The 27,105-nt window shown below is 45.0% G+C and overlaps 1 protein-coding gene across 5 annotated transcripts in view; it reads right to left on the reverse strand.

Moving 5' to 3' along the window:
- Positions 1 to 6,838: 6,838 nt before the first annotated feature.
- The window catches only part of RASGRP2 (RAS guanyl releasing protein 2), a 232,704-nt gene continuing 212,437 nt past the window's right edge, over positions 6,839 to 27,105 (reverse strand). For all 5 annotated transcript variants that reach the window (XM_069208004.1, XM_069208002.1, XM_069208003.1 and 2 more), the window contains one exon: positions 6,839 to 9,561. In XM_069208004.1, the coding sequence (XP_069064105.1) occupies positions 9,503 to 9,561 (59 nt within the window). In that variant the 3' untranslated portion in view covers positions 6,839 to 9,502. The remainder of the gene's footprint in view (positions 9,562 to 27,105) is intronic.

Raw genomic sequence — 27,105 nt, forward strand, 5'->3', positions numbered from 1 at the left:
TTGACTTCAGTTGATTATGTTACCTAAGCTTGCAAGGGGTTACTGGGCTGCGCTTCCTTTGTTACACGTTCTGTGGGAGTGCTGGTGTTAAATACTTCAGTTCCGTCATGCAGCCAATGAGTAGGTTGACTTGTCTTGATGTACTTTTACATTTTTCAAAATGTCTTTCTATAGATTTTAGCCTGAAGTAGCATTAACAATGTCTTCAAACTGGGTTCAAGACCCTCCACAATCCCAAATGCCTCTGCTACATATTCAGTTTGTCTGCCATATCATCTATCGTCCAAATAAAGTGATGAAGGTTTTCATTATATTTCACTTGTGTGCAGTTATCTCATTGACGTTAATATGGCTCTCAGTAAACCCTATGTGGAAGAACTGGCCCTATTCTTTTTTTAGGTTGATTCGGCATTCATTGTTTTCTGAGAATCTCCCTTGCTTCAATTTTGTTTTCAGATGAGCTTTGACCACTGTAAAAGTTCAAGTCATCTTATTCACTCATGCCTAAGACCTAGATGTTTTCATACAGTTGCACTATCTGGTTCTGTGAAGCATAGTCCTTGAGTTATGGGTTTGCCATACATTTTTGTTCTTTTAGGCTGTCAGTTTGTCTCACTCAGGCTTGTTGTTGAGCAATCTTTGCTCATGCCAGTAGATCTGCAGAAGACGTAGCAGACTGTTCAGGTGATGACCAATTTTGGTGTTTGTTTTTGCTGAAAATTGTTATTGCTTTATCAGCTGTTCCAGCGACCAAAAATGTCCTGGGTTCAATTTGACTTGTCCCATGAATTGCCTTCATCCTCTATATTTGCTGCAACATACTATCCACGAAATCAGGTGTTGTGCTCAAATTGTGACTATCCTGAATACGTTTTCACCTCTCCCTTATTTGTTTCCTTAATAGTGAGTGGTGTATCTGGCTCCACTGGGGTGGAAAAGCTTGTAGCCAATCTATCTTAACTTAATTTTAGCTTGGCGTTTATGGTGGTTATTGAGCCACAGTTACACCCTACACATGCAGTGGTTCTCAGAGCCATGTTATGTTTTATGAGACTCTTCTCTTTCTAATGCTTTCACAACTGGTATTCCATCTCCATTCAGAGCTATCAGCTATATTGCCTCTTCAGTTAAATATGGGGCTCTTTTAGGGATTTTTCAAGGCTAAGCACAGTCTCCCTTGTGGTCACTAATCCAGTCTCCTTATCTACCGAGGGATAATGTTCTCCACTCACCATATTTCATAGCTATTTTAGCTGTTTTTAGTATTAGTGTTTGCCCTTGAAATTTCAGTGGCTTGGCAGATATTGACTACTTTGCCAATTGTATTTGTCATATTATCATATGGAAATGCTGCATTTAGTAATCCCGATTTTCCAGAGGATTGGCTCCAGCACAATCACCATTTGGGTCTCTTTACCACCCTCTGTATGATAAATGTAAGCAGTCTCTTTTTTTTAAATTGTATATTCCTTCTTTTTACAGGCCGTCCTGGTGAGATGATTGGTCATATGATCAAGCCTCTACCTCTGCCACCTCCGAAAGGTTTGTGGGAGCTCCATTTTCTTTCACCCAATCATCTCATTCCTGACTCAGACTATCTGAATGACTGACTCCTAGGTATCAGAGTTTCTAGTGATTTGTGGGGAAAAAAAATAAAAACGAGCAGGCATAGCACAAGGTTATTGGATTTCGGTCATACACTGACTGCTTAAGTGAATGGTGGGATGATGTTCAATCATTCAGACTGATGTTTTTCCCCGATTCCTGAGGCAATGATTAAAACTACTGTCAATCGGAATCTTCGGAGTAATCACTCAGGGGCATATTTATACTCTGTTTGCAACGAATGTGCGTAAAAAATTTTGACGCCCAATCGGCGCAAACCCTGCCCCATATTTATACTTTGACGTCCGACCCCGCGGGCGTCAAAGTTCCACCATGTGCGTCATTTTTTGGAAGGGGGAACCAGCCTTGCGTTAATTATATGCAAGGTAGGCGTTCCCTTCCAAAAAATGACTTTAAGGCCTGTGCCCCATATTTATACTGTGACGTCATTTTGACGCACAGGAGGGGGCAGGCCTTAAAAAACGGCGCCCAGCCTGATGGGCGCCGTTTTTTAACGCCTGGGTCAGGGCAGGCGTTAAGGGACCTGTGGGCTCGGAAGGAGCCCAGAGGTGCCCTCCCATGCCCCCAGGGACACCCCCTGCCACCCTTGCCCACCCCAGGAGGACACCCAAGGATGCAGGGACCCATCCCAGGGAAGTAGAGGTAAGTTGGGGTAAGTATTTTTTTTCGTATTTTTTTTGTGGCATAGGGGGGCCTGATTTGGGCCCCCCTACATGCTACTATGCCCAATGACCATGCCCAGTGGACATAAGTCCCCTGGGCATGGCCATTGGGCAAGGGGGCATGACTCCTGTCTTTGCTAAGACAGGAGTCATTTCAATGGGGGTTGGGCGTAAAAAAAAATGGCGCAAATCGGGTTGAGGCCTGAATTTTGCCTCAGACCTGACTTGCCCCATTTTTTGACGCCCAACCTCCATTTTCCCCTACGCCGGCGCTGCCTGGTGTGAGTCATTTTTTTTGACGCACACCAGTCCGCAGCGCCGGCTAAGGTCATTCAATAAATAAGGCGCCCGCATGGCGCTTTGGAATGGCGTTAGCCGGCGGTAAAATTTTTGACGCACAACTGCGTTGGCTCAGTTGTGCGGCAAAAAGTATAAATATGGGCCTCAGTCTCTTTCATTTGTATATGTGAAATGTGGTGCTTTTTTGACTTGCAGCTCCATGGTTGCCCAGTGAAGATCATGATTCACTACACTATAGTTTAGAGCTGGGATCTTCTACTCTATGTTTGGCCTGGAGTCAGCAACATAGACTTTCCTCCACCCTTATTAAACACTTGCAGATACTGGCAGGGCTTCTACACCAAACTCTGTCTGCTGTTTCTTTCAAGGCAGAGGGAACTGTAATCACACCTTTGTGTCCTTGTATGGTCCTGGCTGTGTGGTTTTTCCAGCATCAAACCTGATACATCCCCCATCCTCCGGTCATTGTCTTCTATAGTTTACATCTCTGCCTTACCCCAGCTCTTGGCGTCTCTTAGCATCGTTGTGCCACTTCAGAGCATTCCCTCACTACTCTACTCAATTGACAGTTCCTCATGCCACTGTTCCATCATAGGCTTTACTTCCTACCTCTCTATCTCTAGGCCTGGTTGTCCCAAACACTTTCCTCCTCGGCTAGGAAGCTGGCACTGTGTCTCAATCTACTCGTCACTACTATTTCTGCAAGCCCCCACCATAGTTCGACTCAAATCTACAAATCCCTGTCACACCTGCTGGTTCGTAGCACCATAGTGTGAACTTTGCAATAGGGGCTCAGCAGCCATCACATTTATCTCCTGTGAGCTCAGGCGGGTAGCTGCCTTTCAGCAGGAGTCATACTAAAGACCCTTCAGTTGAAAAAAGTACCACTATAACACCCTGGGCCTGGTTCACAAAGATAAAACACATGTATCTGTTTACTAGCATTTTTATTTTTACTACTATTTAGTAAATAGAAAGGTTATGTGTTTTAATTAATTTAAATACTTTGCATTTTTAAAGTGTACTTCATTTTTTAGTTCAGTTTAGCAAATTATACATTACATCCATTATTTTTTATGGGAGTGTTGCAGTACCAATGGTTTGCCATGCATGGTGCATTTGCACTTGCTTTTGCACCTTTATATTTTGAGCTAGTTTAGAACAATAGTTTGTGAATAGCAAATGTCTTACTCATTAGTGGGTGTGTGATTGTATTAGCACAACCCTCCCTAAACCCCTCCTTGTATTTCCCTAAACTCCTCCCATTTGTAAATTGATATTGCCCATTTTGCCACCACTCCCCAAGTTCATCTCATGTTTACTAGTGCAATACAAATTTACCTTTGGAGAGATCTCTGCCACCATAGTGGAGTTTGTTCAGGAAATATAGGAGAGACAGAGGTCTCTGGCTGCAGTGTTGTGAATTACATGTGAGTGATACTACTGTAATACTAATTTACATACTACAAAATGCAGTTTGTAAATTGGGCCCATTGTGTCTGTGATGTCTTGGTCAAATACAGTTTCATATTTGAAAAGGAAGTGTGGTTGTGACCATAAAATCCAACTTCGGCAGGCATAGTATTCAGGTACAAATATCTACAAACATCCCAGTGAGTTATTCTCTATGGGTCGTGAACATCTATGTTAGAGTGCAGCTGAACATGTCAAGTTTGGAATTACATCTTTAGGCTGGATTTGATAAGGTGGGTGCTGTGGTAAGGTCCTGAGATTGGCAGCTGATGAAGTGGGAGTGGAATTGAGGAGGAAGGAGTGTTATTGTTGTTTGTAAGTAAGAAATGTGCTGAAACAGGGTGGGCGATACTGAGAGAGATGTCAGTGTTATCTCTGGAGTCCAGAAAGAAGAAAAGGAAGCCAAGTGAAGCCAGGCATCGAAGAAAGGAGGATGCTGAGAGTGTTGTCTTTGATGTGTGTCAGGCGTGAGATGTGAAGTTTGATGTTGTTGTGGTCAGGAGGCTGAGGAGTGTTTTTTTCAAGATCTGTGTGATTGCATCAACATTGGAGGGTGAAGCCTCTAAGGATTTTTTTAAATAGTGGATTGACACTGAGATGATAAGATCAAAAAATGTAATTAATGAAGCTAGGGCTGGATCCTGCCTCTCTGTTGAAGAAGAAATGTGTTTATTTGAGTTCACAATAGTGAAAAGAGATCTGGGAAGCGTTTGAAACATGTGATTGAGGTTTATTCTTGCTGAATATATAGGCCAAGAGGTTTTGTGGGTGACTGTACTGCCACATCTTATTCCATGTGAATGATCAACATGTTGAAAGCTGTAACTTGATGGAACAAAGATGTTGAAGATATCTATGGAGATGGTGCACAGCAATGTTTCTCGGTTAATATAGCGTCTGCTATGTTAGCCGAATTTGTTATTGTGAAGTATATACTAAGGAGGATGAGATACAATGTGTGTCCTGTACAGTCAGAAATGGTAAGGTTGGTGTGAATGGGATTGGCTGTGCGAGTATGCTGATGCAGGTGGGATGTTTCTATGTGTGTTAACAGTAGTGATCGTTCAGATTCATGCAAGAGAATGTATTCGGTTCTGGCTATCTAAGACATGGGATTTTTGGTTCTCTCCGACCGGACCTGTTTCAGGACTTAACGGGACAAACAGGAGTAACTCTGTCTTCATCTGCCCTTATCTACGAATGCCTGAGTGAGGACATACTGGGACCGAGACAGGGAGAAGGTTTCTGGCTTCTGATTACCTGATTAGAGTGCCCAGGTTAAATGACCTGCCTCCTCCGAGGACCACTGGAATGGATGAGAACATGGGGGTTCTGCTGGGTTATTCAGTTTTTCTGCTGTCAGGAAGAGTGTAATGGCCTCCGATTGGCTGGCAGATGATCACATGGTCTACTTCCACTCGGGGTCCCTATGTTTTTTTTACTTTCTGTTGGTGGGGAAGTGGATTACCGTCTTTGGTAGAGGTGCAGCAGGAGGGCCCTGGTAATACTACTACTCTCCTATACGGATGACATCAGCCAGAGTCCAGTGTAGTGCAAGAATTCAGAGCACAAGGAGACTTAACCAGAACTTTTCAGATCAAGTAATAATATGTCCCACTGGACCACCCACTGCTTTCCCTCACACTACATCATTATATGGTAATCAATGAACAAACATTCTTCTCTAAAGCTAAAGAACACACTGGTTCACATGTAGGGCCTTATTATGAGTCTGGGAGTAACTATACAGCCAGATTCACTGTGGAGATCCTGACCGCTGCAGTTTTGACATTCCAACTGTCAAACTGAGAGTTTGGCAGTTGGACCACCAAAAGACCGCCGTCTCCACAAGAATTAGTGATCCCGACGGGATGATGGTGGTCGTGGTTGTAATCCACCACGGAGGCGCTGAAGTCAGCGCAACCGTGCTGATTACAACCTTGTTCTCCCCCAGCCATTTCATGGCAGTTCGTCTGCCCTGAAAAGGCTGGCGGAGAACAAGTGCAGAGAGTCAAACAGGTTCCCCCTGCCCAGCAACTTTGAAATGCGCACTCTCTGCTGGTGCACCCTTCATGTGGAAGTATTTGCCACCAGCTCAATCGTGAGCCAGGAACAATGCTGCTGCACCTTTCCCACTGGGCTGACCCCAGTGGGAAAGTTGTAATGGGGCCAGTGCGGAGACTGCCAGCACTGTGGCGGACTCCTCATCTGGAGTTTCGCAGACAGATTTGTCCCTCTGCCAGACTCCTAATGACCTCCTTAGATTCTCACTCACTTGCATGTAGATACCCCCACATACATGAAGCACAATAGGTAAAATCCCCATCCCAACCCACCTAACCTTGCATTTATATGCTTTTAAATATTAGATCCTTCCCTCCCCTCACCTACACAAGCAATTGCTCGGGAGGCTTACTTCACATTGGCAGAGCCCTGACCAAACAAACATATAGTCATGTGAAAGCAATATTTCTTTCTGAGCACAATGCCTTCTGCGCTAAACATTCCAAACACCCAAATCAAACACATGCAGTGAGAGCCATTTTCACCTCCTTACTGTGTCAACTTGCTCTTCAAGTAAAAATCAAGACGTAGGAAACAGTTCACTGAAGAACCACAGAAACCAGTTTTTCATTTCTCGTTAGAGAGCACCTCAGACCAGCTGCAGGCACGAATCTCACACTCTCACTCGTTATGACTCATAAAACTGCCCTACAGATGATGGAAACAATTCTTTGGTAGCATCCTCACAATTAATATGTGCAGTAGTTAAATGCTTCAGGCAGTTGCATTTATTACACCTTCATTGGAAAACAATACTTCTACTTTAGACTAACATTTTTGACACATACACAGTCTTTGCTCTCAAGAGTCTGATGAGCATGCTTTTATATATCGTGGCTTAATAATGGTGGACTCAATCTGTCTGTCATGAGTTGGTCCTTCTGTGACCCATCTCAATTCGGAAGACATTAGTGAAGTGCCCCTGTGCAAAATGCTCCAAGCAAGAGGACCAGCAATCACAGATAGCTCCTTCATGACATGTCCCAAAAACGGTGTGGTGTCCGACAGAACATTCCCTATGAGAATTTCAAAACTAGATGGATATGAAAGTTTTACATCACTGAGTATTGACTTTTGTGTGGTCTTAAAATAGACGGTTGCTCTCTAGGTCCTCTCCCCTACAAGGGCAATCTTGTTATCTGGTGTCTCAGTCACACAGCTTTGGTATGACTTTAGATGAAAGTCTCTCTCCAGCTATTCCAAGGAGTTACCTAGTCTAATTTGTAAGAGTCTCTCTCCTGCTCACCTTTGAAATTATCTGTCTCCTGTTCTATCACCGAAGCATGCCCAATTCTCTCTCCTCTCTCTTACAACGGTTAGTCCCTCCAGTTGGACTTAGAACAGTCGTGGTAAACCTTTGAGAATGTATGTCTCTACCTCCAGCCATGGAAAACCTAACTTTTGATCTTCTCCTGGGAAGGTGTGTTTTTTGCTGTTTCTCTGAAAGCCCCCCCCCCCCATGCCCCCCCCACCCTGTTCCCTTTTAATAGTTAGGAGGGTCTGAAACCCTCTTTTCTAGCTTTGAAAAGATCTGTCTTTTTGTCTACCCTTTGGAGGATGTGTCTCTTTGCCTTCCATTTGGAGGATGTGGCTCTCAGTTTACCCTTCAGAGGATGTGTAACTTTGTCTACCCTTCAGAGGACGTCTCGTACCTTACTCATTGGACAATATGTCTCTATCTACCTTTCGGGCAATGTGCCTCTTTGTCTACTCTTCAGAGGATGTGTCTCTTACCTCACTCATCGATCAATGTATTTCTTTGTTTACCCTTTGGAGGATGTGTCTCTTTGTCTACGGTTCAGAGGATGTGTCTCTTTGTTCATCCTGTGGAGAATGTGTCTCTTGCCCTACCCTTCTGAGGGTGTGTCTCTGTCTACCCATTGGAGAATGTCTCTCCTAATTTACCCTTGGTGCTCTCTCTTGATCTGCCCTTAGTAAAGGCGTGTATTCTAATCTGTCAAAGGAGTGGTCTGTGTCTTGGACTGCCCTCTCATGGGCTCTCCCTTATGTTTACTTTTGGAAGGCCCTGCCCCTACTCTACACTTGGGTAGCTTTATCTCCTAGCATATCTCGCCTCACCCACCCTTGAAAGTATCTATCCATTGGTCTACTTTAGGAAGGAACAGTGTTGCTCCTCCCTACACTAGAGTGCAGAGGTCTTTCTCTAGGTCTACACTTGCACATTCCATCCTGCAAGACTTCCACAACTCTGGAACTGGAAAAGATAGTCTCTCTCCTGCCTCCGTTAAGGGTTAGTCTTCCCACAGAAGAATGTCTCTTGGTCTCTTAGATGTGCCTCTTTATACTCCCCAGATGTGTTGTTCACTTCAAATGCACAGGAAGGCACTGCATTGTTTATGCCCTCTTTTAAGGTGTATGCTCTGTCTTTCTTTGGGCCTGTATCGATTCTTTCAAGAAAGCCAGGGACGTGGAAAAAAACATCTACAGATCCATGCTTGTTGGAGAACATGAACTGCAGTGGAAGATCTCGTCCCCCATCGTGAACACTAACACTCAGCAGTGTAAGTCCTTTAAGGAACTATGGTGAGCTGCACGTCCTAGTCCGCAGCCACAGGTGTGCAGGACCTGCACCTTCAAGAAAAAAAATTCAGAGGCAAATTCTCTTGGTGGGGCAGTTATAAAAACTTGGTTGCCGTGGCTCATTCTGAGAATATTCTATTACAGTGACGGTTGAGCATGTTCTGTGGCTCTGTAGCAGCAACAGTAATGCAGGTATATCTACGGAACCAAGTGTACCATCACTTGCTCCATTATAGTAAAAGGTTGCGATTTCTGTGACTCTCCGAAATTGAGAAATACGATTTTGTGCTATTCAGCACTGGGGGGTAATATTCTGCGACTGTCACTGTGACAAAATGTTTATAGCTCTTAGAAACTAAGTGGGTGCACCTTCAATGGCTCAGTGGCAACAATGGAGGTTCTACAGCACAATGGTAATGACTGTGTTACAGGTTCTGTGACGATGAGGCAATGCTTCAGGGGGAGGTTTTGTTGTTCTTTTGACACTCAGATATAGCAAGTCTGTTGCATATTTTGGGTGCAGGTTATGTGGCTCCTTGGTAGAAGCTATGATGCGAGTCTTGTGGAAATGGATGTAGTTTCAACTCCGAGGAGGAGTGGAAGAGATGTGGTATTGTTTGTAGGTTGCCTTGTAGCTGCGAGTGTAGTACAGGCCTTTTATCAGCGACTGTGCTGCAGGTTCTGCAGGGAGTGTTTAGCATCTCTGTGGCAGTGATGGAGGTGAAGGCTCTTTGGCTCCGTGGAGATGAAGGTGACACCATAATTCTAACTCCACAACAGTAATGGTGGCTGCAGAGCCTCGGCTCCCAGAGAACTTGCAATCTCAAGTGCTTGGATTATAGGTGGACGTCGAAAACTCCATCCTCCACAGACCGCAGATCCTCCTCCTGGATCTCTGATGAGAGAATAACACACAGGGTTAGAGGCTAAACACAAATGGGCTCTAAACGAAACTATCTTTTAGTGCGGATACATCATGCATGCCTTTAACTATCCATTCTTTACGTTTTCTTCTTTCTAGCTCACCTTCATTCCATTATCCGCCAATCTCTCTTTTTTGTATCCAACATTATTTTATTTGTACTGAGAAATCAGGGAAAGGCAATATTATTCGATGGTAACTAGTAAAGGACACAGCTTTCAAACAGGTACAAAATTAGTCATATTTTCCTTTTATAACCAAGTAGGTTTTAGCCCAGTTCCTCCTCCACCTTCCTTAAACAGCGACCCCTCACCCTCCCCAAGTCTTCATCTGTCATTCTAAAACAACTCTTGATCTTCCTAGGCGAGCTGGTACACTAACAAGTCCTATTTTAGGGACAGCATCAATTCTAGGAGTCAACCCACGTGAATGAATATGGAGAGCTACTGAACACTACTGCGGGAAGAGCAGATGCCATGTCAAATGCCACGTGTACACACCGCTGCAGTATCTGCACTGGGGGTGGATGGTATAAAATGACAGACTCCGTGACTATGCCTGGACTATTTTATCACAGGAAGGTGATCAGAGCAACTATAAGTGAAGGAAAGGTAGCCTACACAAACCCATATGGCCAGGAACTGGGCTACGCCTTTCTGCCGTAGGCCTTTGAAAACTGCCAAATTACATCCGTTTGCAAAACAATGAAATAGTACCTCATACCGAGTATGCCATTCACTAAATGGAAGGGGATCCTTCAGGATCCCTTCCTTTTTGTGATAGTTAAAAAACATTGTTGGAGAGTAGTCAGTGGTCCAGTAGATCAATTCCAGCTCTAGTACAAACATTGGAGAAATGCAGATAGAGTTCCTCTAAAAAAAAAAGGACAAAAATGTAGTCTGTTGAAAGGTGACCACAGACATGGCGGGCTGCTGACACTTGCTGGCCACCCATCTCTGCGGTGGCCATCAATCAGAGTGATCAGAGCTTGAGACCTCCCTCCTGAAGAGGTAAGTCAAATGACGAATGCTCACATATGGAATTTTATGAACCGACCTACTAGTACACAGGTCGGTGTGTACAATTAAGTACTGATCACAATAATGCTGATCGCAAACGGTGACCAGTACTTACTACATCAGGCCCCAGGTAAATTATTTCATAAAGTCCAAGTTCGTCTGCTACCTAAATCATCGACTGAACTGCATCTATTGTCTTTTCTTATAAAAAGTAACATTAAGTGCTCTGTTACATCGGGTCAGTTTCACGGAGTTACATTTCATTAACTTTTTTTAAGTGGAAAAAGGAAAGCATACATTGAATACTATTAAATACAGAGATCAAAAGGTATAATGTTTTCAGACTTTACGATTCTTCCATCGTTACTGATACAAGCGATGTGTTTTGATCTACCGCTGACACTATTATTAACAGATCCACTCGTGCTGCTGGTACTATTTCTGGGATCAAGCAAAATGTAAACATTGGCTGTTTGGTCAAGAGAAGCTGGGAAAAGTCACCGTTCACAAAGGCAGGTGAAGTTCCCCAACTTTACCTGACGTGAAATTAAGGCTTCCTGACCATCCAAGTCCCACTTTCCTGCAGCCACGTGCCCAGTCCTGGAAGGGCAGAACATCCGAATGCAGGAACTCTAAGTGCACTGACATAGCCATACACAGTTGGTATCAAATTGGAGCTCAAGCTGGGGAACATATCCACTCATGCATAAGGCTTCGCTTAGCTCAGAGTGCGTAAACAGCCACTGTGCATGAGCCGCACAGCATTGATTTCCTTCTGCGCTCTAGTGTTGCATCCCACATGCAGACTTTTGCCAACGTTAAACAAGCAATGGCAAAACCAACAGGTCGGCATTGGTAGGCAGCCTTTCGGCTTTGCCAATGCTTGTTTTGTTTTCCATTGCTTTTGTAATACTTTAATATTGGGGGAGCTGGAATGTCTTTGCCAATATAAAAAATAGTTTTTAGTCTCAAAACGCGCCATTGCCGTTGTAGTCTCTACTACAAAGGAAACTACATTGTGTTCGGCAGTGCTCCTTGTGAAAAAGCAGAAAGCCGTCACTCACAGTGAAATTAACCATTCGCTGACCCACCACCCTGAACTGTATGCTCCAGTGTGTGGACGAAAAATGTGAATAACACAGCAACAGACCAATGGATGAAGAGGGCTGTCTGACAGCCTCTATTATTAAGTATTTATACATAAAATGTTGGTAAAATTAAAATGTTTTGGCTTATGCCAGACCTAAAAATATGTGACTTTGAAAAGCATCTGGCTTTCAAACTCCTAGACTGCCATTTTCCTCTTTCCGTGCTAATACTATTACACGTACTGTGACTATGATATCCGGTACTATTAGCAATTTTACTGCTACTAGGAAAGTACTAAAAGTAGTACTATTGTTAGTATCACATCTATAACTACTATCACAATTACAACTACTACTGCTGGTGCCACTGGTCCAGACGCTATTTTCAATATTAGTGCAGCAGGTATTACTACTACCATAAGTACTACACTACAACTATAGTGATAGCTACTACTAGTGGTCCTAATATTAACAGAACTAGTTCAAGTTTTTCTACTGCTGCAATTAATGGTCAGTTTACAACTGCCACTACTATTATTGGCACTAAGTCTACACTCATTTGTCAGAACCCCTTTTGGAGAGCCACCGGGCAAGCATGGCCTATCTGTGGTGCTCAAGGCCTTTTACTCCATATGACTTGGGGCCCAACCTACTATGGATCCCACTCAACTGTGCAAAGTACCCCTTCTGCACTTGAATCTGAGTGGTAACTGTGGTCGAGCAGTCAAGGCTCTGTTGGGGGTGGAGTTGTAGATACAGGTCAGTGTACACAACTCATAACTCAAAGTGCAAACAGTATGGACAATAAATCAATGTCAAGCCAAATACCTGCTTTTTTTAACACAAACTTTGTTGTATTTTAGAAGACAGCTGTCAATATACAACTTTGTGGCGAAGTAGGAGAGCAGTATTTTAAAATGTATTCATGTTACATAGGTACAATTTAAATCAAGGTACTTCTTTGTGAAAAAAGAGGAAAGACAAGATAAATTATGACGGATTGAACAAGGGATGTAGCACTGTTAAATGGTAGATGTCTATGACCTGGCAAGTAAAACTTAAAAGTATTAGGTAAAGTAGTAGTAGTAGTTGTAAGTGCTGTCAGCAGTTGTAGCATCCAAAGCAGCACTTGTGGTACATTAAATAATAGTGCTAGGAGCATTGCTTGCCGCAGTAGAAATGTTGAAAGTAATAGTATGGTAATAGTATGGCCAGTACTAACAGTAGTATTGCTTGCTGCAGTAGAAATATTGAAAGTGATAGTATGGCCAGTAGTAATAGTAACAGAAAAACTAATAGTAGTAGAAATTTTTATAGGTGCAAATGTTTACAAATGGTAGCAGAAATATTTGCTGCACTCCATTTAGAGGAAGTGATGCCTGAACAGTGATACCTCCAATATTAGTAGTTATGCATAATAATAGTATTGGGATGGAAAAGTCCTCTGCAAGGTCAATATGTGTATCCCTGCCCTGAGGGCCCAAATGTACTGTTGTCTGAATCCTTAATGCTGATTTTGTTTGTAATAGGTGAGCACGGATCAGGTGTGTGCACCATGACATAGGCCTGTCCCATGGATTGTTGTCTTGGGGGGGCACCCACAGTGCTACCCTAATAGTGGTGGAAGGCTACTGCCTTCACTAGGTGTTAAACAGCACAAGTGCGGTGTTGGCAGCATGCCTCGTAGTGATCAGTAGTAGTGAACAGGAACTTTTCACCATGTGTCACTGGAGTGAGGCCTACGGGCTCACCCAGCACTTTAAACGTTTTGCTGTGGTGTGCTTAACTGACCCTTGGCCTACATTAGGTAAGATGTGGAGTGCTTCGCAGCACAGGAGAATAGACTCTGTGTTGGTTTAATGTATGCCTTGGAAGGGTACGGTAAAAATATGAAGCAGAATTGTGCAGCATGTGTAGTTAGTACATGTGCTTGGGTGTATATATGAATGAGAGGAATACATTACATGAGAGATGTGTACTGTGCTGTGCTTGTGTAGGAACGACACATGCTGGGTGTATGTGTGCTTGCATGAAGTACAATACATGAAGAGTAAAGTGTTGTGAAGTGCACACATAGTGAGTGTGTATGCTGGCAATGTGTGTGTTTGTAACTAACACACCTCGGGTTAAGAAAGAAAATCTTCAGTGCTGACCAGTGCACACAGACTGAATGTGTGTATTTAATGCATGTAGGAAAATGGCTTCCTGTTGCAGTTACCCCCCACTTTTTGCCTGATATTGATGCTGACTTGACTTAGAAGTGTGCTGGGACCCTGCTAACCAGGCCCAAGCACCAGTGTCCTTTCACTAAAAATTTACCATTGTTTCCACAATTGGCACATCCCTGGCACACAGAAAAGTCTCTTGTAAAAAGGTACCAGTGGTACCAAGGGCTCTGTGACCAGGGAAGGTCCCTAAGGGCTGCAGCATGTGTTGTGCCACCCTAAGGGACCCCTCACCTAATACATGCACACTGCCATTGCAGATTGTGGGCCTCATTCCAACCCTGGCGGTCATGGACCGCCAGGGCCGGGGACGGAGGAAGCACCGCCAACAGGCTGGCGGTGCTTCATGGGCAATTCTGACCGCGGCGGTAAAGCCGCGGTCAGAAAAGGGCAACTGCCGGTTCCCGCCGGTTTACCCCTGCCCCAAAGAATCCTCCATGGCGGCGCTGCTCGCAGCACCGCCATGGGGATTCCGACCCCCTTCCCGCCATCCTGGTCCTGGCGGTAAAAACCGCCAGGAACAGGATGGCGGGAACGGGTGTCGTGGGGCCCCTGGGGGCCCCTGTACTGCCCATGCCACAGGCATGGGCAGTGCAGGGGCCCCCTCACAGGGCCCCATAATGATTTTCAGTGTCTGCCTAGCAGACACTGAAAATCACGAAGGGTGCCACTGCACCCGTCGCACACCAGCAACTCCGCCGGCTCCATTCGGAGCCGGCTTCATCGTTGCTCGGGCTTTCCCGCTGGGCGCGAGGGCGGCCTTTTGGCGGTTGCCCGCCCGCCCAGCGGGAAAGTCAGAATGACCGCCGCGGTCATTTGACCGCAGTGCGGTCTTCTGGCGGTCTCCGCCGGGCGGGCGGCGCCCGCCGCCCGCCGGGGTCGGAATGACCCCCTGTGTGTGTTAGTGGGGAAAAAAGGCAAAGTCGACATGGCATCCCCCTCAGGATGCATGCACACAAAATACTGCCTGTGGCATAGGTAAGTCACCCCTCTAGCAGGCCTTACAGTCCTAAGGCAGGGTGCACTATACCACAGGTGGGGGAATAGCTGCATGAGCAATCTGCCCTAAAGTGTCTAAGTCTATTCTTAGACATTGTAAGTAAAGGGTGGCCATATTAAGTATATGGTCTGGGAGTTTGTCAAAACAAACTCCACAGCTCCATTATGGCTACACTGAATACTGGGAAGGTTGGTATCAAACTTCTCAGAATAATAAACCGACACTGATGCCAGTGTTGGACTTATTACAAAATGCACACAGAGGACATCTTAGAGATGCCCCCTGTATTTTACCCAATCTTTCAGTGCAGGAATGACTGGTCTGTGCCAGCCTGCCATTGAGATGAGTTTCTGACCCCCTGGGGTGAGAGCCTTTGTGCTCGCTGAGGCCAGAAACAAAGCCTGCACTGGATGGAGGTTCTTAACACCTCCCCCCTGCAGGAACTGTAACACCTAGCAGTGAGCCTCAAAGGCTCAGGCTTCGTGTTACAATGCCCCAGGTCACTCCAGCTAGTGGAGATGCCCACCCCTCTGGACACAGCCCCTACTTTTGGCACCAGTTCCAGAGGAGATAATGAGAAAAACAAGTAGGAGTCTCCTACCAGTCAGGTGAGCCCCTAAGGTGCCCTGAGCTGAGGTGACCCCTGCCTTTAGAAATCCTCCATCTTGGTTTTGGAGGATTCCCCAAATAGGAATAGGGATGTGTCCTCCCTCCCCTCAGGGAGGAGGCACAAAGAGGGTGTAGCCACCCTCCAGGACAGTAGCCATTGGCTACTGCCCCCTGACCTAAACACACCCCTAAAATCAGTATTTAGGGGCGACCCTGAACCGAGGAAACAAGAGTCCTGCAACCTGAAGAAAGAAGAAGGACTGCTGACCTGAAAGCCCCGCAGAGACGACTGAGACACCAATTGACTTGGCCCCAGCCCTACCGGCCTGTCTCCAGACTCAAAGACGCATCCAGCGGGACCAGCGACCTCTGAGGACTCAGAGGACTGCCCTGCACCTAAAGGACCAAGAAACTCCCGAGAACAGGTGCACTGTTCAGAAACTGCAACAACTTTGCAACTTTGAAGCAACTTATAAAGAAACTATCGTGAAGCGTGAGACTTCACACTCTGCACCAGACGCCCCCGGCTCGAGTCCAGGACAACAAACACCGCAGAGGCGGTTCCCAGGTGACTCTAACGACGTGGACACCCTGAGTCGACCTCCCTGCACCCCCACAGCGATGCCTTCATAGAGGATCCAGAGGCTCCCCCGGACCGCAACTGCCTGGTAACAAAGGAACCCGACGCCTGGACCAAGCACTGCACCCGCAGCCTCCAGGACCGAGAGGAACCACCTACCAGTGCAGGAGAGACCAGCAGGCGTCCCTCATCCTAGCCCAGTCGGTGGCTGGCCTGAGAAGCCCCTCTATGGCCTGCCTGCATCTCCTAGGTGACCCCAGGGTCCCTCCATTGCTTTCTATAGCAAACCCGACGCCTACTTTGCCTACTGCACGCGGCCGCCCCTGTGCCGCTGAGGGTGTGTTTTGTGGGCTTGTGTGTGTCCCCCCCGCAGTGCTCTACAAAACCCCCCTGCTCTGCTCCCCGAGGACACAGGTACTTACCTGTAAGCAGACTAGGACCGGAGGACCCCTGTTCTTCATAGGCACCTATGTGTGTTGGGCTCTCCTTTGACCTCTGCACCTGACCGGCCCTGTGTTGCTGGTGCTGTCGCTTTGGGGTTGCCTTGAACCCCCAACGGTCGGCTGCCTATGCCCAGGAAACTGACTGTGTAAGTACTTTACTTACCTGAGAAAACTAACCAAACTTACCTCCCCCAGGAACTGTTGATTTTTGCACTGTATCCACTTTTAAAATAGCTATTTGCCATTTTAACCAAAACTGTGTGAGCTACTGTTTTAAAGCAAAGTTCTATACTTACCTGTGTGAAGTACCTTGCATTTTATTTACTTACCTCAAACCTTGAGGGTTCTAAAATAAATTAAGAAATGAAAATGTCACTTACCCAGTGTACATCTGTTCGTGGCATTAGTCGCTGCAGATTCACATGCTGTGCACAGTCCGCCGTCTGGTGTTGGGTCGGAGTGTTACAAGTTGTTTTTCATCGAAGAAGTCTTTTCGAGTCACGAGACCGAGGGACTCCTCCTCCTTTGTTTCCATTGCGCATGGGCGTCGACTCCATCTTAGATTGTTTTCCCCGCAGAGGGTGAGGTAGGAGTTGTGTATGTTAGTAATAGTGCCCATGCAATGGAATGAATAAGTATGTACAAAATAAAGTTTAAGTAATATATTTACAAATGTACAAATGTTGAAGATTACTTCCAAACGGCTACAGGCTCCCGGGGAGGCGGGTGGGCGCATGTGAATCTGCAGCGACTAATGCCACGAACAGATGTACACTGGGTAAGTGACATTTTCAGTTCGGTGGCATGTGTAGCTGCAGATACACATGCTGTGCATAGACTAGTGAGCAGTTATCTCCCCAAAAGCGGTGGCTCAGCCTGTAGGAGTGGAAGTAGTTTGAAATAAAGTTCTTAGTACGGCTTGACCTACTGTGGCTTGTTGTGCGGATAGCACGTCTACACAGTAGTGCTTAGTAAATGTGTGAGGCGTAGACCATGTGGCTGCCTTACATATTTCGTTCAGTGGAATATTTCCTAGGAAGGCCATGGTAGCGCCTTTCTTTCTGGTTGAGTGTGCCTTTGGTGTAATGGGCAGCTCTCTCTTTGCTTTAAGGTAGCAGGTTTGGATACACTTAACTATCCATCTGGCTATACCCTGTTTTGATATTGGGTTTCCTGTATGAGGTTTTTGAAATGCAATAAACAGTTGTTTTGTTTTCCTAATTAGTTTTGTTCTGTCAATGTAGTACATTAGTGCTCTTCTGATGTCTAATGTATGTAGTGCCCTTTCAGCTACTGAGTCTGGCTGTGGAAAGAACACTGGTAGTTCTACTGTTTGATTTAAGTGGAACGGTGAAATAACTTTTGGTAAAAATTTAGGATTAGTTCTTAGAACTACCTTATTTTTGTGTATTTGAATAAAAGGTTCCTGTATAGTAAACGCTTGAATTTCGCTTACACTTCTTAGAGATGTAATGGCAACGAGAAATGCAACCTTCCACGTTAAGAATTGCATTTTGCAAGAATGCATGGGTTCGAAAGGTGGACCCATGAGTCTTGTTAAGACGATGTTGAGGTTCCATGAAGGAACAGGTGGTGTTCTTGGTGGTATAATTCTTTTTAGGCCTTCCATAAACGCTTTAATGACAGGTATCCTAAATAGTGAAGTTGAATGGGTAATCTGCAGGTATGCAGAAATTGCCGCGAGGTGTATCTTTATGGAAGAGAAGGCCAGATTTGATTTCTGCAAATGTAGTAAGTATCCTACTACATCCTTTGGAGATGCATGTAATGGTTGAACTTGATTACTATGGCAGTAGCAAACAAACCTTTTCCATTTACTTGCATAGCAGTGTCTAGTGGATGGCCTTCTAGCCTGTTTTATGACCTCCATACATTCTTGGGTGAGGTTTAAATGTCCGAATTCTAGGATTTCAGGAGCCAGATTGCTAGATTCAGCGATGCTGGGTTTGGATGCCTGATCTGTTGTTTGTGTTGTGTTAGCAGATCTGGCCTGTTGGGTAGTTTGACATGGGGTACTACTGACATGTCTAGTAGTGTTGTGTACCAGGGTTGTCTTGCCCATGTTGGTGCTATTAGTATGAGTTTGAGTTTGTTTTGACTCAATTTGTTTACTAGATATGGAAGGAGAGGGAGAGGGGGAAAAGCGTATGCAAATATCCCTGACCAATTCATCCATAGAGCATTGCCTTGAGACTGCCTGTGTGGGTACCTGGATGCGAAGTTTTGGCATTTTGCGTTCTCCTTTGTTGCAAATAGGTCTATTTGAGGTGTTCCCCAAATGTGGAAGCAAGTGTTTAGAATTTGGGGGTGAATCTCCCATTCGTGGACTTGTTGGTGATCTCGAGAGAGGTTGTCTGCTAGTTGATTCTGGATCCCTGGAATAAACTGTGCTATTAGGCGAATGTGGTTGTGAATTGCCCATTGCCATATCTTTTGTGCCAGGAGGCACAGCTGTGTCGAGTGTGTTCCCCCCTGTTTGTTTAGATAATACATTGTTGTCATGTTGTCTGTTTTGACAAGAATGTATTTGTGGGTTATGATGGGTTGAAATGCTTTCAACGCTAGGAATACTGCTAACAATTCGAGGTGATTTATATGCAGCTTCGTTTGATGTACGTCCCATTGTCCTTGGTTGCTGTGTTGATTGAGGTGTGCTCCCCACCCTGTCATGGAAGCATCTGTTGTTATCACGTATTGTGGCACTGGGTCTTGGAAAGGCCGCCCTTTGTTTAAATTTATACTGTTCCACCATAGAAGCGAGATGTATGTTTGCCGGTTTATCAACACCAGATCTAGAAGGTGACCCTGTGCCTGTGACCATTGCGATGCTAGGCACTGTTGTAAGGGCCTCATGTGAAGTCTTGCGTTTGGGACAATGGCTATGCATGAAGACATCATGCCTAGGAGTTTTAATACCATCTTTGCATGTATTTTTTGTGTCGGATACCTGGCTTGTATAACCTTGTAAAAATTTTGAACCCTTTGTGGACTTGGAGTGGCTATCCCCTTTGTTGTGTTGATTGTCGCTCCTAAGTATTGCTGTGTTTTGCATGGCAGAATGTGTGATTTTGCATAGTTGATGGAGAAACCGAGTTTGTAGAGGGTTTGTATGACATACTCTGTGTGGTGTGAACACTTTGTTAGGGAGTTGGTCTTGATTAGCCAATCGTCTAGGTAGGGGAACACGTGTATTTGCTGCCTTCTGATATGTGCAGCTACTACTGCTAGGCATTTTGTAAATACTCTTGGTGCAGTCGTTATACCGAACGGCAACACTTTGAATTGGTAATGTATTCCCTTGAATACGAACCTTAGGTATTTCCTGTGCGAGGGATGTATCGGTATGTGGAAATACGCGTCCTTTAGATCTAAGGTTGTCATATAGTCTTTTTGTTTTAGCAGTGGTAATACGTCTTGTAGCGTGACCATGTGAAAGTGTTCCGATTTGATGTAGATGTTTAGTGTTCTGAGATCTAAGATTGGTCTCAGTGTTTTGTCTTTTTTTGGTATTAGAAAGTACAGTGAGTAAACTCCTGTGTTCCTTTGTGTACGTGGTACAAGTTCTATTGCGTCCTTTTGCAGTAATGCCTGAACGTCTAATTCGAGAAGGTCTAAATGCTGTTTTGACATGTTTTGTGTTTTTGGTGGGACATTTGGAGGGATTTGGAGAAATTCTATGCAATAACCATGTTGGATAATTGCTAAGACCCAAGTGTCTGTTGTTATCTCCTCCCAAGCTTTGTAAAATTGGCTTAGTCTTCCCCCCACTGGTGTTGTGTGAAGGGGTTGAGTGACATGTGAGTCACTGTTTGGTTGTAGGGGTTTTGGGACCTTGAAATTTTCCCCGGTTTCTAGGGAATTGTCCCCCTCTGTACTGGCCCCGAAAGCCTCCCCTTTGGTACTGTCCCTGGTAGGTAGACGGTGTTGATTGTGAGGTGCTGGCTTGTGTGGCTTGACCCCGAAACCCCCCTCTGAAGGGTGCTCTGCGAAATGTGCCAAAAGTGCCTCTGCCCTGCGGGGAATAGAGTGCGCCCATGGCCTTGGCCGTGTCAGTGTCCTTTTTCAATTTCTCAATTGCCGTGTCCACATCGGGTCCAAACAATTGTTGTTCGTTGAACGGCATATTGAGCACTGCCTGTTGTATCTCGGGTTTAAACCCGGATGTGCGCAACCATGCGTGCCTTCTTATGGTTACCGCGGTATTTATTGTTCTTGCAGCTGTATCCGCTGCATCCATAGAGGAGCGTATTTGGTTATTAGAGATATTTTGTCCCTCCTCAACTACTTGTTTTGCCCGTTTCTGTAATTCTTTGGGTAGATGCTCGATGAGATGCTGCATCTCATCCCAATGGGCTCTGTCATATCGCGCTAGGAGCGCCTGAGAGTTTGCGATGCGCCACTGGTTTGCAGCTTGTACAGCAACCCTTTTTCCAGCTGCGTCGAACTTGCGGCTCTCTTTGTCCGGAGGTGGGGCGTCGCCTGATGTGTGCGAGTTGGCTCTCTTGCGAGCTGCCCCTACTACAACGGAATCTGGTGGCAGTTGTGATGTGATAAAAGCAGGGTCCGTGGGCGGTGCTTTATATTTTTTCTCCACCCGTGGAGTTATCGCTCTGCTTTTGACAGGTTCTTTAAAGATCTGTTTTGCGTGCCTTAGCATTCCCGGGAGCATAGGCAGGCTTTTATAGGTGCTATGGGTGGAGGAGAGGGTGTTGAAAAGGAAGTCATCCTCGACAGGTTCTGAGTGTAACGACACGTTATGGAACTCTGCTGCCCTAGCTACCACCTGTGCATACGCTGTGCTGTCCTCAGGTGGTGAGGGCTTGGTAGGGTACGACTCAGGACTATTGTCTGATACTGGGGCGTCGTATAGGTCCCAAGCGTCCTGGTCATCTTGGCTCATGGTGGTATGAGCTGGTGAATGTGACGGAGTTTGTGCCGGTGATGTATGAGTTACAGGTGGAGGAGAGGGTGGTGGAGTTACTTTCTTCACCACTTTTGCTTGTCGTGTTTGTTCTTGTGTTTGGAACTCGAGTCTCCTTTTCCTCCTGATTGGGGGAAGAGTGCTGATCTTCCCTGTCCCACTCTGTATGAAGATCTGCTTCTGGGTGTGGTCTACGTCAGTGGTTTGTAACTCTTCTTCAAATCTGTGTTTGCGCATTTGAGAGGACAGTGATTGTTCCTCTGAATACGAGCTGGCAGTCGGTTCGGTTGCTGGGCGTTTTGGCACCGAAACTGTGTCTTTGCTTGTTTTCGGCTCCGAGGAGAATTTTCTCTTTTTTGTAGTCAAGCCTTCTCAGAGTCTATCATCCTCGGTGCCGCTGTCTCTGCGTCGAGCAGCTTCGGTTCCGCTGTCTCGGCGTCGACCCTTTTCGGCAGCACTTTCTCGGTCCCGAGATTGCTGCGTGCCTGTGTCTCGACCCGAGTCGGACGATCTCGGCACCGGTTCGCCCTTTTTCAGTGCCGATGGACGGTCACCTATTTTATGGGTTGAGCCATGGCCTGTTGGCAGTGGCGTCCCCTGGGCCTTGTCTGTTTTCCCGTGTGGTGCTTGTTTCGATGTCTTACTCACGGTTTCTTCGACGTCGAACTCCTCTGAGTCCGATTCATGGATGGAGAAGGCTTCCTCTTCTTCTCCTTGTTCCTCGAACCCTCGTTGTCCTGTCGGCGTGGACGCCATTTGCAACCTTCTGGCTCTTCGGTCACAGAGCGTCTTTCGGGACCGAAACGCACGACAGGCCTCACACGTTTCTTCCTTGTGCTCGGGCGACAGGCACAAGTTACAGACCAAATGTTGGTCTGTATATGGATATTTACTATGGCATTTAGGACAGAATCGGAACGGGGTCCGTTCCATCGGTGTCGATGTTACACGCGGTTGGGCCGACCAGGCCCCGACGGGGGTCGAAGTTACCCCGAAGGGCTACCGGAGCTCTTCACGATTCGGTGTCGATTCTATCTAACCCGATACCGAACGAAACAATACCGACGTAGTTTTCCAAAGTTCTGACTATCTTTCCGTCCCGAAACCCGGAGCGAAAAGGAACACGTCCGAACCCGATTGCGGAAAAAAACAATCTAAGATGGAGTCGACGCCCATGCGCAATGGAAACAAAGGAGGAGGAGTCCCTCGGTCTCGTGACTCGAAAAGACTTCTTCGAAGAAAAACATGTGCACAGCATGTGTATCTGCAGCTACACATGCCACCGAACATATATTTTTCTATTTAAAAACTATTGGCCTGGAGTTAAGTCTTTGAGTGTGTGTTCCTCATTTATTGCCTGTGTGTGTACAACAAATGCTTAACACTACCCTCTGATAAGCATACTGTTTGTCCACACTACCACAAAATAGAGCATTAGTATTATCTGATTTTGCCACTATAAACCTCTAAGGGGAACCCTTGGACTCTGTGCACACTATCTCTCACTTTGAGATAGTATTTATAGAGCCAACTTCCTACCATGCATGTGTACATGTAAGGGTACAATGCCTAGGGGTAGCAGTGCTGGACCCGAAGTGTGTTGTGAAAGTACAGGGAGTGAGTGTGCCTGCAATGGTACACTGTATGGAATCCCTGGGTTTCATTTTGGGAAGTACAGGCCTGCCTGGTGAAGACATGAGGAGAAGGGGAGTCCCCCCGAGACAGATTTGTGTGTTGCTGCACTCCTGTGAGCTGGGCGGGGACACACTGGAGGGAAAACGGAAGAGACTGAGGGAATTATAAAGAGTAAGGCTGGGGGTCTGGGATTAACCTTTTCATGCACATATCACTGTGGCTGATATCAAGGTGTGAACTCTGGTCACTTCTCTGATTTGCGTAGTGTACAATCAGCTTTGGAGTCTGTGACAGACATCTTTTTTAAAGAAAGAAGAAACGGAGAAGTCCGCAATTCAAAAGAAGCAGAACCCAATATAAAATATCAAAGACCCAGACCCTAAATCACATTTATTATCTAGAAAAACAGGAAAAAGAGGTTGAGTTCCTAAAAAAACTGATTTAAATTAACTGAAGGACAACTCACAAAATACTAAAATTCAATTCACGTAAGGTTGAATTTCTGTTCCTCCACACCAAAGCTAACTTAGAAGGAGGCGTAAAACAAACTTGTCATTTGCCATTGCTGTCAAATCACTTAAATTCTTACTGGATGAAAACTTTCCCCTAACTGAACATATCCAAGGCAAGCGAAGATAAATCTGCAAGGTTTTAACTACAGAAGCTCAAGCCCTTAAAGCATTATCTTTCTACGTAAGGCTGGATGGACCACAAATATGTGAAATGAAATTCCTCAAAGACTGATCTTTTACTCTCCCAACAAAGCTAACTCTACTAGGAGGTATTTCTTGTTCAAATCCATCAAAGACATTGGCATCACTTTAACACATGGCACCACTTTGAAATCCTTTGGACTCTTCTGGGATGAAAACCTACACCTCAAGGAGCATATTCAAACCACAAATACATATGCAATACTTCAACCTCACAAGCACAAAGTCTTATATATAGCATATACTTTCTACACGACTGGATGTAGCACATAACCTAACATCCAATTCCTTGAAAACTGAATTTCTGATACTCTCCTGAAAATCTAAATGTAGTGGAAGGTGTATCTAGAGCCAAACCATCAAAACTCACAGCATTGTTTCAAAACATGTCACTACTGTTATATTGCTTAGACTCTACTTTCATGAAAACCTTCACCTGAACAACTACTGTCATATCTCTTCAACTCAACTCTCATGAAAACCTTCACTTGAATGACTACTGTCATCATCAAAAATACTTTATACGATTGAATTCAACAATCATAAAAGCAGGTAATTCATATTAATAACATCACTCAATAGTTAAAAAGATAAAGGAACACAAATAGATCAAACCGTACCTAAAAGGACCATGTAGCGAGATTTACATTACAAGGTATTAAATAACTTCTCATAAAAACCATTTGTAAGATCAATAAAACAATATGTTTTAAGACAATAGTTATTATCGTTAATAAAATGCATATAAAAATTATGTGAAAAAGAACCTCGCTAGGTTGACTGATGTGGAGAAGTGTGGCTCAATGGTTAGAGCGGCAGACCCTAAAGCAGAGATCTGGCTCAAGACCAGGGTTCAAGTCCCGCTTCGGCAGGTCTTGGGCTCAATTCCCCTTGACCAGATAATTCTCCCCTCGGTGTCTAATCTAATTCATGGGTCCCACTCTGCAACTCTGGGCAATAGCTTGCTTAATCTCCACAACGGCCCCAACAGCGCTTGGATGCCTGGCTTCACCCTGGGGGTGCTCAGGAGTGGGTGCCTCACAGGGAAAAGCCAGGAGGGGTTCCATAGCGGTATGAGTACAGTGCCTTGAGACCCTAGCGGGTGAGTAGTGCGCTATACAAGTGCTAATTTACATTTACTGATAATGTAGTCTAGCCTTAATCACTGCACATAAAAATGAAGCTAATCCATTACAAATCATAGTTGATGGTAGGGACAAAAGATAACTGAAGGCTGGGCGACATTGTTTGAAGTGCATTAATTTTAAAAGTGGAACCACAAACGTTTTCCTTAGGTCTGAATAGAATTTACAGAAAAAAAGAATGTGTATTGTACTTTGGTCAGACACTGAATCACAAGGACATTTTGCCAAGGCTAAGGTGCAGTCATTAATACGCGGGAAACTAACGAGACGATGGAAAATCTCTAATCTTAGGCGCGTAAAGACAAACCGGTGCCTTGGGTTCAATACATTGCTCAAATATGATTCCATGCCATCTGTTTGTTGCAACATAAAATTCCTCATTACGCTAGGTTTCTTTGCCTCAGTGGCCCATCTTAAATCAGCCAGGTGATTAAGACAGATATTTTTCAATTCCTTCCTGGAGATTGTGTCCAGTTTGGCCGGGGTGGAATATAACTCAGAGTAGCCCAGCTCTATGAAAAAATGATTTATATAATTTAGCCATGGGATTTTTAACGGATAAGTTAATGCTAATGCATCTTCTATGATGGCCCTGTTCAGCCTAGCAGAATCAGAAGTCCATATTTTATGCCATAGTAGGATTGGTTAAATGCGAATTAAGTCTATGAGGTATGTTACCCCCATTTCCATATGGCATACCAGTGTTGGGGTGGATTTTGGAACACTTAAAATGAACTTTAAAAAATCATTTTCAACTAGCTGTAAGATGTTGCAGTTCCTATATCCCCACAGTCCTGCCCCATGACTACTGCCATATCTATTAGACTCTACTCTCGTGAAAACCTTCACCTGAACTAGAATGTTCAAGCCATGGCTAAATTCAATAGATTTTAACTCCAAAAGCTCAAACACTTAAAACATGTATTTACTACACAAAAATGAATGGGAGCATAGACACCTAAAAATCAGTTCCACGAAGAATGGTTTTGTCTTACTATCCCTAAACACCTAACAGTAATAGGAAGGTTTTCTAATTTAAAACGCTGACAATACTCCAAAAATTCCAACCATTTCCAAATTCTTTGAACTGGTCTTCGGTGAAAGCACAAAACACGAGGGGGATATTCAAGCCTTGGCTAAAATGCCAAGATTTCAGCTCCAGAAGCTGCACTTAAGGCATATACTTTATGCACAAGGCTTGAAACGAGCACTTGAAGCGCTGGTAATTTCCCACCTGGATAACAGCTCAAGCCTCCTCACCAAGCTCCCCCAAAACAGACTGGGCTCCATTCCACATAGAACTGCCTTGAAGATGCTGTGAGAATTCTAACCTACATAACAACCGTGAACATATATATCACATAACTCTTGCTTTCCTTCAATTTTTATGTATTGATGTTAGCTGCACCCTAAAAACTGCTTGCCTCACATATTAAGTCTTACTCTTCAAAACTCCCAGTTACTTTTTTCAAAACATATCTGGAGGTTCATAAAACCTGTAATCCAACAGCAAGAAATCTCTCTGCCTCCATATTTCCAGAAAGTGTGCATCCTGCACACATCTTCCATAAACTACAGTCAGGCACACTCTTCCACTGCATATCCTAAACAGCCCTTCTTCCTCTGTCTTCAAATGCCTTCTAAAACTATACTCAATGACAAACATCTTGATGTGATTGCAGAAGAATCTTTTGTTTTCTGCAGTAGACTCAGTTAATTTGTTCTACTATCCACGTCTTTCATGAGCTATTCAGATTCATTATAGACCTACAATAAGAGGTACCAGGAAGCAGTCTCACCAGTCTTGGGAGGATTGTGTGCAGGATTGTTGCAAGGCACTAGAAGGATGGGTGAAGGGTGGCACAGCAAACACTTATAAAGGGATGTTCAATCGTATTGTCAGAGAGCACATGTTCCGTTGCTGTTTTCCAGGGCTATGCCAGAACCTGTTGTAGAGCAAGTTCTGTGACCCCAGGGAACTTGCAAAGGAGGTCGACCTCTGGCCGAGTGCTAGAGGAGCTGGTAAGGCACTGGGGAGTGACCCAAAAGGGAATTGCTCAGGTTCCCCCAACCAAGGGTGGGGGAGGTTCAGAGTAACCCAGACAGGTTTCAGAGTGG

The sequence above is a fragment of the Pleurodeles waltl genome, chromosome 9 (assembly GCF_031143425.1).
Source record: "Pleurodeles waltl isolate 20211129_DDA chromosome 9, aPleWal1.hap1.20221129, whole genome shotgun sequence".
In the NCBI taxonomy this organism is placed as follows: domain Eukaryota; kingdom Metazoa; phylum Chordata; class Amphibia; order Caudata; family Salamandridae; genus Pleurodeles; species Pleurodeles waltl.